Source organism: Chanodichthys erythropterus, chromosome 6 (assembly GCF_024489055.1).
Source record: "Chanodichthys erythropterus isolate Z2021 chromosome 6, ASM2448905v1, whole genome shotgun sequence".
NCBI classification, from domain to species: Eukaryota; Metazoa; Chordata; class Actinopteri; order Cypriniformes; family Xenocyprididae; genus Chanodichthys; species Chanodichthys erythropterus.
This window is the reverse complement of record NC_090226.1, coordinates 13,449,628-13,466,141: the sequence shown is the minus strand read 5'-3', so window position 1 is coordinate 13,466,141 and position 16,514 is coordinate 13,449,628. Positions and strand designations below refer to the sequence as shown.

At 40.8% G+C, this 16,514-nt stretch overlaps 1 protein-coding gene across 1 annotated transcript in view; it reads left to right on the top strand.

Annotated features, from left to right (window-relative positions):
* syt6b (synaptotagmin VIb) overlaps nt 1-16,514 on the top strand; it is a 42,010-nt gene that overhangs the window by 23,363 nt on the left and 2,133 nt on the right. The window contains exons 2-3 of the mRNA XM_067387300.1: nt 13,159-13,537; nt 13,943-14,519. Of these exons, the coding sequence (XP_067243401.1) occupies nt 13,159-13,537; nt 13,943-14,519 (956 nt within the window). The remainder of the gene's footprint in view (nt 1-13,158; nt 13,538-13,942; nt 14,520-16,514) is intronic.

Here is a 16,514-nt window from a genome sequence, read left to right as displayed (position 1 = left end):
CGCACCAAACAAGCGGACAGAGACCGTTGAAATTATGGGTCTCGGTCCGCTTCCAAGCGAACTCTCAAATGATATATGAACGCAACACGGACCAAAGACATGTAACCGAACCAAAAACAGGAAGATGAGACCCTAAAAAGGACAGAATCCTCACGCATGTCGGTTTTTCTTGTCATAGTCGCGAGTTTGCCCATGACAGGCATCAGGCGCGTGTCTCCATGCAGCAGATCATTTGTGTGTGTGACGGATGGATTCCCGCCAGTGTTTTGATTCCTTTACACGAGATTCCTTCCTTCACGAGTTCCAAGCTGGCCAAAATACCATCACATGCAGGCTACGCACCGCTACGCACACACAACGAGCGCATTTACCTCAGAAAACAGCATTGTTTTGGATGTTCGGTAAGTTCCGTCTCAAAATAGGCAATACGTCATAAAATCTGACCAATCACGTTGTGAATGTATCCCTATGCCTGAAGGTTCGGTATCTTTTGGTTCGGTGATAAAATTGCCAATCTGAACGCTAATTGGATCAGGACTAAATGTTTTTTTTTCTTCTTTGGTCCGGACCAAATGAACCAAATGAACCGAACTAAAAGTGTGAACGCAGATTATGAAATCGCAAAGGCTGCGATTATTTTTTTATGTGTGGCTCGTCAATGAAGTATGGCTCCAAATGCTAATCCATTTGAAAGCACTGCGAGTTGCTTAAAATGTGCATTTGAAAAAGAATGAGAAGCATTTATTAACATCTTGTCCAACAAAATACAACATTTAATTAAAGCTGCAAGCAGCGATGAAAGGGCCCTCGCACCCGGGCTCATCGCCATCCGTTGGCCTCAGAAAAACAGTGAACAGTGGGCGACATGCATGTGAGCGAGTAAATACAGGAGAATTATGGCAAAATCATGTAAAGTGCCACACTTCCTGCTGCCAACAGGTGGCACTATAGCTAGCTGAATATTTTCATATAGATGTCTTTAGGCCAGGGCTTTTATCACTCATGTGAAGTTTGGGGCAGATCAGACATAGTATGCTTGAGTTACAACAGCTTCATCTTTCATGGCGAAACATCAGACTTTGTCAGTCCGCCACGGAAACGCCCTTCAATGAAAACTCGAGATCTTTGCAATTTAACATCTCAAAGGCCTTAAGATTAGACTGGCCATATATGATGTTGATCTGGTTTAATCTCTATGAGGAGTTAATCACAGTGTAAAACATGTCATTTCCTGTTGCCCCCAGGTGGCGCTATGACTGTAACTGAATATTGCCATAGAGATGTATTCAGGCCAGGACTCTAAAAAAACATGTGAAGTTTGGGGCAGATCAGACATTGTATGCCCGAGTTACAACAACTTCCTGTTTCATGGCGAAACATCGAACTTTGCCAGGCCGCCACGGACACGCCCCTCAGTGAAAACTCTAGATCTTCGCAATTTAACGTCACAAAGGCCTTTAGATTAGACTGACCAAATATGATGTTGATCTGATTAAAGCTCTAGGAGGAGTTCGTTAAAGTACAACATGTGGAAATGGCAAAAACTGCCAAAGTTTTGTAGAGAAAATTCAAAGTATCTCACTTCCTGTTGGGTTTACAAACTTTGCACCCAGGGGCTTTTTTGTAGGTATTGGACTGTTACATCTGTCTACCGAATTTCATAACTGTACGTGAAATGTAGCACGAAGGGCGTTTAATTTATTTTGTAGGTGGCGCTATCGAGCTATTTTGCCACACCTAATTCTGAAACCCATATCAGATGTAAATTTTCACCACTTCTGACGCGTGTGCAAAGTTTCATGAGTTTTTGAGAATGTTTAGGCCCTCAAAAATGCGATTCATTTTGGAGAAGAAGAATAATTGGCTGAGCAATTCCAATAGGGTCCTCACACCATCGGTGCTTGTAACATAATTTACCTAATAACATATTTTTACTCCAGACTCACTGCATAACAACAGTTTAGCATCCTTCTGTGAGATGATGTAGCTTCTTACACAGAATAAGGCAGTCGAACTGAATCGACTGGCCTACAGACTTTTAATAGCATGCTTCTCTTGGATGTACATCACAATACAGAAGAAAAGATCAGTCACTACTTTTTTTTACCAACGAATATAGTTCCAATAGAAGCCAAAGCATCAAATTTTGCATGTTGCCAAGTAACGCACAGAGTAGCTAAGTGCTGCAAGGGCATCAGCAATTTTCCCAGCAATCACTCCACTCTGGGAGAAACCCCGCTCCGAGCAATCTTGGAGCAAGAGAAACCTTGCTCCGAGCGATCACATTCACTTTGAAAAGTTCCTCGCTTCAGGTAAAATCACAACTCTTCCTGCTTCACTTGCATAGTCTGGTCAGGAATACAGAACACGGTCAAGCTGTTATTCTAAATGTCAGAAAATTAGAAGACTGAAATCAACTGTAAATCACAATTCAAATTCATTTGAATAAATTCAAAATTCAGATAAATACTACAGACAAATAAAGCCAGTAGATTTAGCAATCTCACCTCCAAATATTTAGTTTTGATCATATTTTGTTTTATTCTTACTGTACCTAACTGTTCTCATTGAAGAATTTCCTTTAATTGAAAAGTATCCATAGCTTTTTTGTCACTATAACTTAATCACTGATTGCATGAATCGCACTGATGTGGAATGGTTTGCTCAATGTAGGTGGCTGTAGTCAAAAGACTCAACAGAGGCATAACATATGACCAATAACTGTACTGTTGAAATGGGTTTTATTCACAAGGGGCACTGGAATTACAATAGAGAAAGGTAATCGTAGGTTAGCCTATGGCGATTACTGCTCGGCAATCAGCGTAATTGCTTGTCTGCAAATTGCTGCTAGAGCAGGGCATGAAAGAAGAGGACTTTCCCGTGTTGTCAACATGGCCACAAGGGCAAGAGCAGAGGGAAATATGGCAGTGAAATAATCACGGCAGTGATTTTTATTTAATCCACTCTGCTTCAGGAGTTTTCACTTTTTAAGGCCTACTCGATTGATGCAAGCATTCATGCCAAATAAAGACTACCAGCTTATCTGCAGGATGTAAGATCTTATTACTGGCATCAATTCACCCTGCGGTTTGTTCATGCAGGGAATACTTGGTCCTGCAGTGAATGAAATAAATGATTAAAAAGAGCAAATCATCGCAACATACCAGCACTATAAATAGTGCGATTTTAATGAAGCACGTTTGAGACGCTTTATTAAAGTGCTTTGTATCTGCTTTAGGCCTGTGTTTCGAGTATTGATGACAAGCACGCTGTTCTCTATTCATTAAAGTGGGCAATAGCCTTATGTTCCCTTTGCCGGCCCTGACCACAGCTGTCACAACCATATACCACAGGGACTTGTGAATGGCTGCAAGCTAATAGCAGGAGCACATTTAACTGGATTTCACTCTCTCCCCTCCAGAGCTTTGATAGGGCTCAGTAGTATTTGATGGAGCTTACATCGAGTCTTAGAGGTTGAGAGGAAGTGTTAGGTCTGTATAAATCTCTTTTCTCATAGCATTTGATTTACTTTATATGGTAAATCAATAAATGATTGAATGGGTTTATTGTTCTGGAAAAAGTACTCTAATAGATTCTTGAATGCAGTTAATAGAATTCAAATTCTATTTAAAAGCGATTTTTTAAAGAAGACATGTAGTCTTGTTCTAATGTATCATACACTTTACATTTTAAAAAATAATGTCATTAGTTTTCTATTTAATCTCATGGCTGAATAGAACAGTATTTGATGGCAACACCACCGCTATTATATCACAAAGCTACTGTTACTGAAACTAATCTGACACAAATGTTCAGCACTTTTTTATGATTGCATGAAGGTTTGAGGGATAACTGAATAAGGTATTTCTAACAAACTATGACAGATAAAAGCAAAATATAGCCTTGGTTTGCAATTTTGACAGCAACACTATTAACAATGGAGTGAAACCCATACTTCTTAAGTGGCAGAGTTAAAATAGGGGGTGGGATATGTTTAATGGACAGGTTTCTATGGATACCAGGTTAGATTTGAAGACACTTGAAGAGAAGTAAAAAAAAAACCCTGGGGCTTTGGATGCTGTCTGCCACTGGTACCTAACAAGCCTTAATTAGATTTATTGGTCACAGGAAATGTTCCACTGGATTTGTTTCAGCTTCAGAAAGCAAAAATACACATTTAAATCTCATTCATAAAATAACACTCTTTAATATTACTCAGTCATGTTAAATAATAATACTAATTGATGAATTTAGACTCTATTATTTATACACTGAAAAAAACAGGAAAAACAAATCTTCTGATTTATGTGATCTTTAGGCTACACAAAAAAATTGTGTTCCTCTTTTAAACTTGATTTCTTTGGTTTTAATTACTATAATTCTCTAAAATGTGCAATATACTAAATCAAGTTATGTGGGGAAAATTAAGGTTTTTGAGGAAAACTTCCCAGGATTTTTCTCCATATAGTGGACTTCACTTGGGTACAATGGGTTGAAGGTCCAAATTGCAGTTTCAATGCAGCTTCAATGAAGTTTTGGAAGTTGGAGGAGAAAATGAGATGCTTTTCGCCCTACCGTGGTACTTCCACCTACGTCAGACCTTTCCAACATGATTACTGTAACACAGTTCGTAAATATGGGAAGAAGGACGCGGGAACCGGCGAACATTCAACGTAACTTTAATGTAAAATAAACAAAGAAAAAAACTAAAGTAATGCCGGCAGACCCTCGCGGACGTCTGCCGGCCACACAAACATAATAAAACATAAAATAAAATCCAGGCCTGGTCCTCTCTCGTCCTTCATTGTAGTCGCTCCTCCTTTTATGCCTCCGGAGCTCCTCCGTGAGAGACTCGAGGCCGGCACGCCTCGCGCCGTTCCCTCACGGCTCTCGCCCGCCCTGCTCGTCATATACCCCCAACGCCCCTCGCAGGCCGGGGGGTACTCCCGCGACTGCGCTTACTCCCCCCCCGGGGCCTGTCTCGGCGGCCGCAGCACCTGGGGGTAAGGACAGACGAGACGAAAGAAAGGAGACGGAAGCAAGGGGAGCGACAGGACGAGAGAGGGGAGAGAGGAAAAAGAAAGAGAAAAAAAAATTCTTGGTCCGGTTCCCCGACACACTGCCGCTCGGTCCTCAGCCTGCCAAGAGGCTCTTCCTCGCGGTGCCACATGCGATGGCACTGGACGCTTGGTGGACGGCCCGATCCTCGACCGCCTCCTGGCGGCCGGCGATGGCTCCTCCGGCTGAGGGCAGCCGGCAGCGAGTCCCCCGTCCCCTGCTCCTCCCCTTCATGGCGGACGGCAGCAGGCTCCGGCCCACGGCGGACGGCGGCGACTCCTCCGCTCCCTCCAGGACGGCAGCCACCCCACCTCGTCCCAGGAGCACGGCATCCGGGTCTCCGTCCCACTTTTCACTTGGCTCCAGCACCACCGCCTCGGGCAGCCTCTCGCGGTCTTCACTCCTGCGCTGCCCGAACTCCGCAGCACCGCGATCCCCCTCAGCAGCGAGGGCTCTCCGACAGCATGTCCCTCCTTCCTCCCGGGTTTCGGCACCAATGTAACACAGTTCGTAAATATGGGAAGAAGGAGGCGGGAACCGGCGAACATTCAACGTAACTTTAATGTAAAATAACAAAACGAAAGTAATGCCGGCAGACCCTCGCAGGTGACGCTCATTATCACTCGCGTCACCGGCCTCGCGCCGTTCCCTCACGGCTCTCGCCCGCCCTGCTCGTCACAATTACATAATGCGTGGCGGATTGCAGAGTATAGTACAAGCTGAGCATTTGTGGTTAAAAAGTATATGATTTTTTTTTTTTTTAAGAAAATGACCGATTGTTTCACTAGATAAAACCCTTATTCCTCGGCTGGGATTGTGTAGAGCCCTTTAAAGCTGCATTGAAACTGAAATTTGGACCTTCAACCTATTGATCTCCGCTGAAGTCCACTATATGGAGAAAAATCCTGTAATGTTTTCCTCAAAAACCTAAAAATAAAGACATGATGATGACATGATGGATGACATGTTGGTGAGTAAATTATTAGGAAATTTTAATTCTGAAGTGAACTAATCCTTTAATGGTAGATTAAACTGTTGAAATTAACAATTATTTTATGTCTTTAAGCAAGATGAGAAAATGGGGAGACTTCATACAATCTTATAATTCAGTGAACTAAATGTATGAAATAAATTGTCTGAATAAATTGATCCTTTCAGGGAATCATATAAAATGCTTAATTGGGTCACTTAAAAATAACTTCGGGCCATTAAATTTGGTGAAGTTATGTTTGTGTAACTTGATTCATGTTGAACCTATGTACATAATTACAGTGAACTTGTAATTAATATTAGTAAGTAAAACAGTTTCCACTCAAAAGTAGAAACTAATGTTTACAATCTAAATGCACACTAAAAAAATGTAATTTTTCTTTTGCAAGTTTTTGCACAGATATTTTTAAGTAAATTTCACATGTATGGAATTAAGTCAAATCTACTTAACTAAGTTATTTAAAATTAAAAAAGAGAATAAGTAAATTTAACTTGGCCAGTTAGAGTTTGCTGAGTAATTGCAATTCTCTGTTTCAAATACATTTTACTCACTTTGTGTAAATTTTATTCGATGTAGCATTGAATTAAGCCATGTGTATGGTTTACTTTTTTAAACATTTAAGTAAACAACACAGTAGGTACTAAACTTAACAACAAAAGCAATGATAAAACAATACATACAACTAAATACAACTAGAAAACTGTGAAAAATGCATTCTTATTAATTATTCATAACTCAGAGCATGATGGGAACATCAGTATCAGAAAGTTGAGTAGGTTTTAGTTAATTTTATAAGTTTGATACTTGCACAAAGAATAATTGTAAACATAACAAACCAAGTAAAATATAAGTTCCAGATTAATTTCTACAAGCTTAAATTGTACTATCAAATACTAATATAGAATTTACTTTTTTAAAAATTCTTGCCTGAACTATCCTATTCAATATAGAAATTACAGTTGTTTTTTTCTGTAGTATTTACTTTACCACAGAATCATTTTTATATCAACGCATATGTTTTACATATTGGAACTATTAGGATTAATGAGGAGAAAGCAGTAATATTATGTCTTTTTGAATTTAAATCACTGCAAAGTCTCCAAGGCCTTTGTAGGATTGCAGTTCTTGTTAATGCACTCCAGCTTGTGTGAGGTGAAGCTGTCAAAGTGTAAACAGTCTAATGGTTGTGTAATCTTGCATCACTCCCATTAATATTTCATTTGTGGCAGAAAAGAGTCTAACTGTCTGAGAGACTAATACATCTCTTATCTGCTTATCTGGTCTGATGAGGGTCCAAGTAACCTATGAACTTAATTGTGACGAGCAGGGCGGGCGAGAGCCGTGAGGGAACGGCGCGAGGCCGGTGACGCGAGTGATAATGAGCGTCACCTGCGAGGCGTGCCGGCCTCGAGTCTCTCACGGAGGAGCTCCGGAGGCATAAAAGGAGGAGCGACATCAGTGAAGGACGAGAGAGGACCAGGCCTGGACTTTATTTTATGGTTTATTATGTTTGTGTGGCCGGCAGACGTCCGCGAGGGTCTGCCGGCATTACTTTCGTTTTGTTCTTTGTTTATTGTATATTAAAGTTTGGTTCAAAGTTCACCGGTTCCCGCCTCCTCCTTCCCCCATCTACTAACCTCGTTACGTTGGTGCCGAAACCCGGGAGGAAGGAGGGACATGCTGTCGGAGAGCCCTCGCTGCTGAGGGGGATCGCGGTGCTGCGGAGTTCGGGCAGCGCGGAAGTGAAGACCGCGAAAGGCTGCCCGAGGCGGTGGTGCTGGAGCCTTGTGAAAGGTGGGACGGAGACCCGGATGCCGTGCTCCTGGGACGAGGTGGGGTGGCTGCCGTCCTGGACCTGGAGGGAGCGGAGGAGTCGCCGCCGTCTGCCGTGGGCCGGAGCCTGCTGCCGTCCGCCATGAAGGGGAGGAGCAGGGGACGGGGGACTCGCTGCCGGCTGCCCTCAGTCGGAGGAGCCATCGCCGGCCGCCAGGAGGCGGTCGAGGATCGGGCCGTCCACCGAGCGTCCAGTGCCACCGCATGGCACCGCGAAGAAGAGCCTCTTGGCAGGCTGAGGACCGAGCGGCAGTGTGTATGGGAGCCAGCATTTTTTTTTTCTTTCTTTTTCCTCTCTCCCCTCTCTCGTCCTGTCGCTCCCCTTGCTTCCGTCTCCTTTCTCTCGTCTCGTCTGTCCTTACCCCCAGGTGCTGCGGCCGCCGAGACAGGCCCCGGGGGGGAGTAAAGCGCAGTCTCGGAGGTACCCCCCGGCCTGCGAGGGGCGTTGGGGGTATGTGACGAGCAGGGCGGGCGAGAGCCGTGAGGGAACGGCGCGAGGCCGGTGACGCGAGTGATAATGAGCGTCACCTGCGAGGCGTGCCGGCCTCGAGTCTCTCACGGAGGAGCTCCGGAGGCATAAAAGGAGGAGCGACATCAGTGAAGGACGAGAGAGGACCAGGCCTGGACTTTATTTTATGGTTTATTATGTTTGTGTGGCCGGCAGACGTCCGCGAGGGTCTGCCGGCATTACTTTCGTTTTGTTCTTTGTTTATTTTATATTAAAGTTTCGTTGAATGTTCGCCGGTTCCCGCCTCCTTCTTCCCATATCTACTAACCTTGTTACATTAATATCATTAGTGTTTTGTGATGGTTAAAGCCCTTTTTTGATGTTTTTAGAATTCTAAACAATACATCATTCGTACATAAAGTGTAAATGAGTAAAGTTTACAGGAAAACTGAAATCATTATTGATTTGTTATTATTATAAATAGCTCAAATACAGCATTCATGAACATTTACTCACCCTCAAGTTGTTCTAAACCTGTATGAATTTCTTTCTTCTGCTGAATGCAAAAGAAGATATTTTGAAGAATGTCGGTTAGCAAACAGTTGATGGACCCTTTTGACTTCCATAGTATTTTTCCCCCCATTTTATGGAAGTCAGTGGGGCCCATCAACTGTTTCTTTAACCATATTCTTCAAAATATCTTCATTTGTGTTCAGCAGAATAAAGAAATTCATACAGGTTTTGGAACAAATTGAGGGTGAGTAAATGATGAATTTTCATTTTTGAGTGAACTATCCCTTTAAATCATTTAGGGGAATTGTTGGGGTTTTCATGTCTTAACAGAACTTGCTGACAGCACTCTTGTATTTAAAAACAAAACAATAAATAATAGTGGTATTGATATTAAAGGTGCAATATGTAAGAACTTTGTAGTAAAATATCCAATAACCACTAGGCCAGTGTTATATATTTTGTTCACTTGAGTACTTACAATATCCCAAATGTTTGCAACTACTTGTAAATCATGACAAAATTGCAATTTTAACCAAGGCTCCGGGATGTGTGAGGAGTCGCCTGTCAATTGCGTCATACCCGTGTTATGCTCGGTTTCCAGTTTTATTTTGTAGAAACCATGGAAACACCAAAGACGCTTTAATATTTACATGTTTTAATAGGCAAGGGAACAACTGTTTTGATATATTTATGGACAGAAAACGAATTGTTGTTATATAGCTCAACACGTTTAGTCTTATTGTTTAAATCTAATTTTTTTTTATTTTTTGCGAGTACCATGCCTCAGAGAAAAACACTATTTTGTAAAGTTGCTAACACAGCATAATCAGATGCAGCTTTATTTTTAGTAACAGTAATACAGAATTTTCTCCATCGTACAATAATTAATTTTGCACGCTATTTATCAACACAAGCCATCCAGCATTTATTAATATGATATTCTAAAATTGATCTAGCTTACTGCTGTGTGCAACAAGTGTCTCACAGCAGCCACCAAGCAAACGCAAAAAGTAATGTTTTAACATAATTTTCAACACACTAAAATGTATTTAATATGATAAACAGAGCTGCATTACCTCATACTCATGACCAGAAAAGCGGAAGCGGCGCCGGCGACTGTGGCATAATAAAAGTTCTGCTGCTCGCGGCACGCATGATCGCTCCAGCGGCCTCATTCAGCTCCCATAACACTCTGTTCTGCTCTTCTTCATACTACAATAACATTAATTAATCACATCCATGAACATGACTTCTTCCTGAGTCCTATCCTGATTCTTTTCCACTGACTGAGGTGAAAACCACATGTCCCAAGATTCCACACTCAAACTTGCCGTCATCGAGCTACGCCTTTGATTTGAATAGGCCTATAGCGGACAGAAAATATTACATATTGCACCTTTAAGTCCTGATAATGATAACAAAGGTCCTGTTGTTTATTTTTCATATTAAAGACAAGACCTAGATATACAAAAGCAGTCAACTGCAGATTGATTGCCACTGGTGCATTTGCTCTGCTATATTAGAGGGTACAGAAATCAGAAATGACACATGTGCAATTAAGTGATGAATTATTCATTTTGAATATCCAGCGCATGTGTGTTGTACGTTCGTAATTTTTTTTGCCACAAAGCATCCCAAGTGGCTGATTTTCCACATTTATTGGCACATTAATTATTTTGTCAAGTTGTTTATGTGCTCCTACAGTCCCCCAGTAGGAGAAGCGATTAACTGTGAGAGTGTGATTGAAATGAGAATGTACATCGATGCCGCACCTGTTTGTTTTCTTGGTTGCCATCCAAGTGCTCTATCCCTGAGAGGCGTGCACTCCAACGCATTTGTAATAATCATAAAAAATAGATCAACGTTTTCATCCACTCAGATATATAATTGTTGCCGTCGAGCAGGAATTTGACCAATGACCTGCTCTTCTTCTATGAAGAAGCCTGTAATTACATTTAGCTCATTTGCAATTCCATCTGGAAGTTGGGTGCACTTCAGTGTTAATGCTGTCTACCCAATAGTGTGGAGAATATTTTTGCGGTCTAACGATTTACTCATTACCCTGAGATATTCACAATAGAGATGGGTTTAAGAGGCCTATTTCAAAAGCTTAAGAACCAATTGCTGTCCCTATAAAGAGGCAAACTATCTGTGCATCACACTGAATGATCATTTCTACAACTATGTTGTAGGTTGTCTTCTCAGCATGTGCTGATTAATATTTATGTGAGTACTTTGTGGTGCTTGATCAAGACGTTTGCTGCAGAATGGTCAGGACATTTGTTTTAATTACCTTCATCACAGGATAAAGAAAGATATTTAGTTGAAACATGCTGTTTTAGTAAACCGATGAATGCTGGTATCAAGTTTTGCTGTGATGTACGAGAGGCTAAGCCACTGATAACACCTCTACAGGTTCTCTTTGATGTTTAAGCGGCTCGCTTTTTAATCTCATTTATAAAGAGCTGCTTGCTGTTGCTGATTTTATATGCCAGGGCTCAACAATAAGGATGGCCCACTGGCTCAGGGTCAATGTGAAGGAGTTTTAAGGTAGTTGGTAGATTTGGCATTTCCCGAAACCATAGTTCCAACAAACATTTGCAAACAGTATCGCATACTTACGTGGTTGCAACTTCAGCTGTCGAGCTGTGGTTAGAAGCATAGTTTCTTATTAAAATGACATGTTGACTTAAAGGATTAGTTCACTTTCAAAAAATTTCCTGATAATTTACTCACCCCCATGTCATCCAAGATGTTCATGTCTTTCTTTCTTCTGTCAAAAAGAAATTAAGGTTTTTGATGAAAATATTCCAGGATATTTTCCCTATAGTGGACATCAGTGGCCTCCAAACGGTTGAAGGTCAAAATTACAGTTTCAGTGCAGCTTCAAAGGGCTTCAAACAGTACCAGATTAGGAATAAGGGTCTTATCTAGCGAAACGATCGGCCATTTTTGAAAAAAATTTAAATGTATATGCTTTATATAAACAAATGATTGCCTTGCACGTGCTTCCGCCAAAACCGCACTTCCGTAATCTTCAAAAATCTTACGCTGTATGTCCTACGCCTTCCCTATTCTACTTACAGAAAAAAATCGAACTGTCGCTGTGTTTGTTTTGTAGGGAAGGTGTAGGACATACAGCATAAGCCTTTTGAAGATTACGGAAGTGCAGTTTTGGCGGAAGCACGTGCAAGGCGATCATTTGTTTATATAAAGCATAAACATTTATTTTTAAATTTAAGTAAAATGTAAACAAAAATATCTGAATAATCGACAGGCGTCGAAGACGAATTAAGAACTATTTATTATAGTTTTTTTTTATTGCTAGCATTGAAGACACCTGATGATAAAAAGCAGAATCACTGAAGGAAAGAGAAACACAAGAATTAACAGAGATTTAGATGTTGATGTTTATTTTATTGAAAATGTTTGGTCACCATTATGGTTGTCGGTGTTTCATTTAGTTGAGCAGTTTGACTCTTTGCTTTTTAAGTCAGTTTGTGTTTTTTGTAATGGTGTTTTGCTAATTTTACACATTTTAAATTGTTGACTTTGAAGGAATTAATTTGATTCTAACTTAATTCTTATATGTTGAATTTAATAATATTTTATGTAATTTGTTGCTACAATTTTAGTAAGTAGATAGAGCGCATTACTTTTTACAGTGTAGTTCACCCAAAAATGTTGTCATCATTTACTCACCCTCACATTCTTCCAAACCTGTATAAATTTCTTTGTTCTGCTGTACACAAAGGAAGATATTTAGAAGAATGTTTGTAACCAAGCAGATCTCGCCCCCCATTGACTACCATAGTATTTTTTTCCTACTTTAGTAGTCAATGAGGGGCGAGATCTTGTCAACAATTGAGGAGTGCCTCATGTGCAAAAATGCATAAAGGAACCTTGGTGTATAACATATGAGGGAACCTGTGATGAATAAAACATTACATAAAGTAATGACAAGGAACAAACACATTGTTCAGTTCATTTCAGCAGCATGTCAGAAAAATGATGTTGTGTAGAAAGCTGTTGACTCTATGATCTGCATCTATATGGGAACGATAGTGTGGTTAATAAATTAGCAGCTTTCTGTAGTTTATGGAAATTAACTATATAATATTAAAAACATTAATTGCGAAAAAGCTATCAGTAATGTTTTGCATCTTATGGATCAACATACAAGAATTTGAACCTGTTTTAATACACTTTATAACTGCTTAAAGCTAAAACATTGATGAAAATTTATCTAGAAGTCCATTATGTGCATTTTTTTTTTACAATGTCCACTTCTGTCCATGTTGTATCTTCTGTCCAGACATTTCCTTCAGTCTCCTGCTGCTTGTATTTGCGGTGTGTGGTTTTGCCCTGCTGGGTGTCATCAGCGTCGCCACCTGGAAGCTGTGCTGGGTGCCCTGGCGCAGCAAAGTGCTTTCCTCTAGTGCCACCGCCCTTGCCCCCACCCGGCCAGAGAGAGACCAACACAGAGAAGAAGGTCACAGTGACTACTACCCAGCCCTAGGAGACATTATGGCAGCAGACAAGCTGAAAGATCCTGGGAACTTTCTGGAGGCGGCAGTGAAGATTAGTCATACGTCGCCAGATATCCCAGCAGACGTGCAGCTGTCCATGAAGGATCATCTACTGAGACGTACGCGTATTTCACGGCAAACAACCGAGCCAGCCTCCTCTAACAGGTCAGTGTTCTGGAAGAATGAAGAAATGTTTGTGTCTGAAGACCTTCTTATAGGTCATTCGGTTTACTGTATATACAAAGCCGTTATGAGGTTAGTTCCAGTCATTCCTAATCATGTTAATACTTCGGAAATCTTGTAAATGTCAGACACAATTAGACCTGAAGGAGGTCTCTGGATTTTATAGACTACAAAGAAGGTCAGATGGTGGAAAACCACACTAACTCCAGAGTAAAACCATATTTAGCAAGAATATTATGAGTACCTTACAGCATATCCAGAATTATCACCATCAATTTGCATTTGATCACGGGTTATAATTCAAATGTAGATTAGCACCTGGTGTGCTTTTTGTGAAAGAACCAATTCATCAGATCAGGATGCCAAATTTTGTCTGATTGTTGCCAGGCATAGTTCCTTCAAGAAGCACCTTCCCAGGCAGATGCACCATGTCACCAGTTTGGACCGCGGAAGTGAATTTTTAGACATGGAGGACCATCCCACCTGCACCGCTGCCTCTCTTGGACGCATCCAACCGGAACTCTACAAACAGAGCACGATGGAGGCAGAGGAGTCATCTAAGAACGGCACTGCCAAAACATGCGGCAAGATCAACTTCTCCCTCAAGTATGATTATGAGGGAGAGCTCCTCCTCGTCACCATCCTCAAGGCATTCGACCTACCCGCCAAGGATTTGTGCGGCAGCTCTGATCCTTACGTCAAGATCTACCTGCTCCCCGACCGCAAGCGTAAATTCCAAACTCGCGTGCACCGCAAGACGCTCAACCCCACGTTTGACGAGACCTTTCAGTTTCCAGTCCCATACGAGGAGCTGGGGTCCAGAAAGCTTCACTTAAGCGTGTTTGACTTTGACCGCTTCTCACGGCACGATATGATTGGTGAAGTGATACTGGAAAACCTTTTTGAAGTTTCAGACCTCTCGCGGGAGACATCCATCTGGAAGGACATCCAGTACGCCACTAGCGTAAGACCATCCTCTTTACTACTTAGTGAATCCAGACCCCACTGGTGATTTATCACATTAATGAGGCATATGTCACATTAATGTGACCCTAATGATTTGGTTTTTTAATATAGAAATACACTTGTATTGAGTATTTCTGAAAACACAAACAGTGAATAATTAGATGATTCATAGACTGTGTCCTGTGGGGTGTGATATGGTAATTTGTCGAAATTGTAATTACCAAACATGATAAATTGTGCAATGTACATATATTAAGTACTAAAAACATTGAGGGCAATAAACAAGAATTATTGCTTTATTATATGAAAATACTGAGTCTGCAATAATCTGAGCTGTCTTAAAGGGATATTCCACCTAAAGTATGAAACTTCTGTTATCATTTACACACCTTCATGTTGTTTTAAACCTGTATTACTTTTTTCTTTGGTAGAATAGAAAAGAAGATATTTTCAATAATGTCTCAAATGTTTTTTGTCCATATAATGAAAGACAATGGGGTCCAAGACAAAAATAGACCCCATTTACTGTCATTGTATGAACAAAAACACTGAAACATTTTTTAAAATATCCACGGTTGTGTCCTTTTTTTTACTATAAACTCATGCATTAATTGTCAACTGCTGTTTTATTCAAGGTCAGAATGTTTTTGTGCAGATTTTTTAGTATCTGATTAAGGCAGCATATATAATTTATGTAATATATTTAGGGAAAGGGATGCTCAGTGCCCTGAAATTCCAAAATAAGGCCAGACTATTTATCATCTGGCTTTTCTAAGCAACTTGTACATCACATTAATGTGCTGCACATCCTCTTATTAAGTTATTTTGGTGCAGCAGGACTCTTACTACTACTTAAAATCCTCTTACTACTACATGTTAGTGAGTGTAGTGTTTTGAGTTCCAGGTTTGTATCTCTTCTACTCAGAAAGAGGTTTCTGGCATAGACAGTATAGGCAGTCGCCTAGGGTTCTCCAAGGAAAAGCTTTCAGACGCACACACACCACTTCTGTATCGCTCACCCGCAGCAGTTTGACAGCATTGTGCAGCACACTTTCAGTTCCACCCAACACTTTCATTGAAATTGAAGTTTTCCAAGCAGCTTTCCAAGGCTTGTCTGATCTCGCCAAGGGCACAATTTAAGTCAAAACTGCCACTGCTTCTAGTTACACTTGACAGAGGTTACTGTAGCTATTTACTGCCTCTCCAAATCATATACATACAGTTTACTGTACAGTTTAATATATAAAAGCTTTTATTCATCAGAGTAAAATAAAAACCAAAATCAAATTCTTGGCATGGAAAAGATTGGAATCCTTCAATTGGCACAATGATAAGCGCAGCAGGACTGCACTGATAACATGTGAGTAAAACAATGGATGCTAATGATGATATGACTAATACATCAGCCATGCAAACTGCAGTTCAATTAACTAGTCTGGCTCTGACTCATGAAATTTCCCAGTTGTCTACGAGGTAATCGTACTGTCATCTCACTATGGTGTTGTGTTCAGCTATGACTTTAATAGTGCTGAGATAAGGGGTATGCATTCACATGATTGATTATGCTGGACAGATCACTGAACTCAGTAGATGAGCTGTCAAAAGGCTAAAAGGCTAAAGCTCTCAAAATGGGTTAAATGTGGGAGAAAGACCTAAGAATATGTGATGCACTCACTCAATACCTTTTTCCATCTGAGGTTATTGAAGTTTTTTGTGCAAATGAATGGTCTATCAGATCAATTTATTGATGGCAGTTGGCCCTGGGCACAATCAGATGATCTCTAGATTTAAGGCTTGTTGAAGAGACTTAGTAGTACAGCATATTTATGGAGAAACAACCCCATTTAGATGTGGCAGTGAATACTATAATTAGGGCCCGAGCACCAATGGTGTGAGGACCCAATTGGAATTGCTCCGTTTATTATTGTCATTGTATTTGTGTACAGAATACAGGACTGACTTCCAAAATTATCAATGAAGATAACCCTGAAAC